Raw genomic sequence first — 1,038 nt, forward strand, 5'->3', positions numbered from 1 at the left:
TCCGAAGTCGGTGACAAACGGGTCGGACAAGTAGTAAACGGGCTAGAACCGTAAAGTCCGAAATCGGAATTACCGTTGTGCCACGCCGCCGCCGCCGCTGGGATCGTTGACGTGTCCGTCGAATCTCCCGCGGCGGTTGCCATGAGTGTGTCCATCCACTCATCGGAATCAAAAGTAGCGGCGGCGAAATCAGAGAACCTGAAGGAAGAAGAGGAATGAGGCTCCAATGGAGGAGGGAAGTGAAAAGCTGGATCCGGATTGTCGGGTCCTGACCCAACTTGAAACGGGTCGGGAAAATCATTGGTTGGTGTGAGAGGGAACCCCAAAGGAGGTGTATTGTTCCATGGATGAAGAGAAAGAGGATTAATACCCAGTAAGTGTTGTTGGTTCTGCTGCTGCTGCTGTTGGTGGTGGTGGTGGTGGTTATGGCTATGGTGGTTGTGTTGTTGTTGCTCTTGTTGCTGCTTCTGCTTGATGACTTGCTGTGCAATGGCCATGAGGTTTCCACTGTCTGCACACATGTACGCCATGATGGATATAAGGTGTTTGATGAAATGCTTCTGAATGAATCACATTCAAGAAAGGAGAATAGTGAATAGTGTGTGAAGTTTGTAGTAATAATAGAAGGTTGTAGAGTATAGTAGATTAGAGTGGAGTGGAGTAGAGGAAGAAGAAGATGGTATGAGAATATATTATATAAGGTGTTTGTGTGAATGACGCTGTATAAATTAGAGAATGCAGATATAGTGTTTGTGAAAAGGGCGAAGAGAAGAAGAGGGGGTTTTGTTTGTGATTGAGCCGTTGAAGAAAGAGTGAGGAGTGAGTGACTTTGGAGGCTAAGAAGAAGAAACCAAACACAAACCTAAAACGACAACTTGATTAAAGGTTTTCCTAAAGACAGTAGACACCATCCCCCTTGGTCCCACTCCCAATTCCCAAACACCCTCTTCCATTATTTTTTTTTTTTTCCACATTCACTGTTTTATATATTTTTTTATAAAAAAAATTAATTACTATTGTTTTTAACAATTTTAATAA

The 1,038-nt window shown here is 43.4% G+C and overlaps 1 protein-coding gene and 1 long non-coding RNA gene across 2 annotated transcripts in view; both read right to left on the reverse strand.

Annotated features, from left to right (window-relative positions):
- The window catches only part of LOC107629527 (scarecrow-like protein 4), a 3,492-nt gene extending 2,540 nt beyond the window's left edge, over positions 1 to 952 (reverse strand). The window contains exon 1 of the mRNA XM_016332340.2: positions 1 to 952. This exon is cut by the window's left edge and continues 20 nt beyond it. Coding sequence (XP_016187826.1) covers positions 1 to 530 — 530 coding nt within the window. The 5' untranslated portion in view covers positions 531 to 952.
- The window catches only part of LOC110269953, a 7,304-nt gene that overhangs the window by 5,600 nt on the left and 666 nt on the right, over positions 1 to 1,038 (reverse strand). The gene's annotated exons all lie outside the window — the stretch shown is intronic.

Source organism: Arachis ipaensis, chromosome B03 (genome assembly GCF_000816755.2).
Source record: "Arachis ipaensis cultivar K30076 chromosome B03, Araip1.1, whole genome shotgun sequence".
Lineage (NCBI taxonomy): Eukaryota > Viridiplantae > Streptophyta > Magnoliopsida > Fabales > Fabaceae > Arachis > Arachis ipaensis.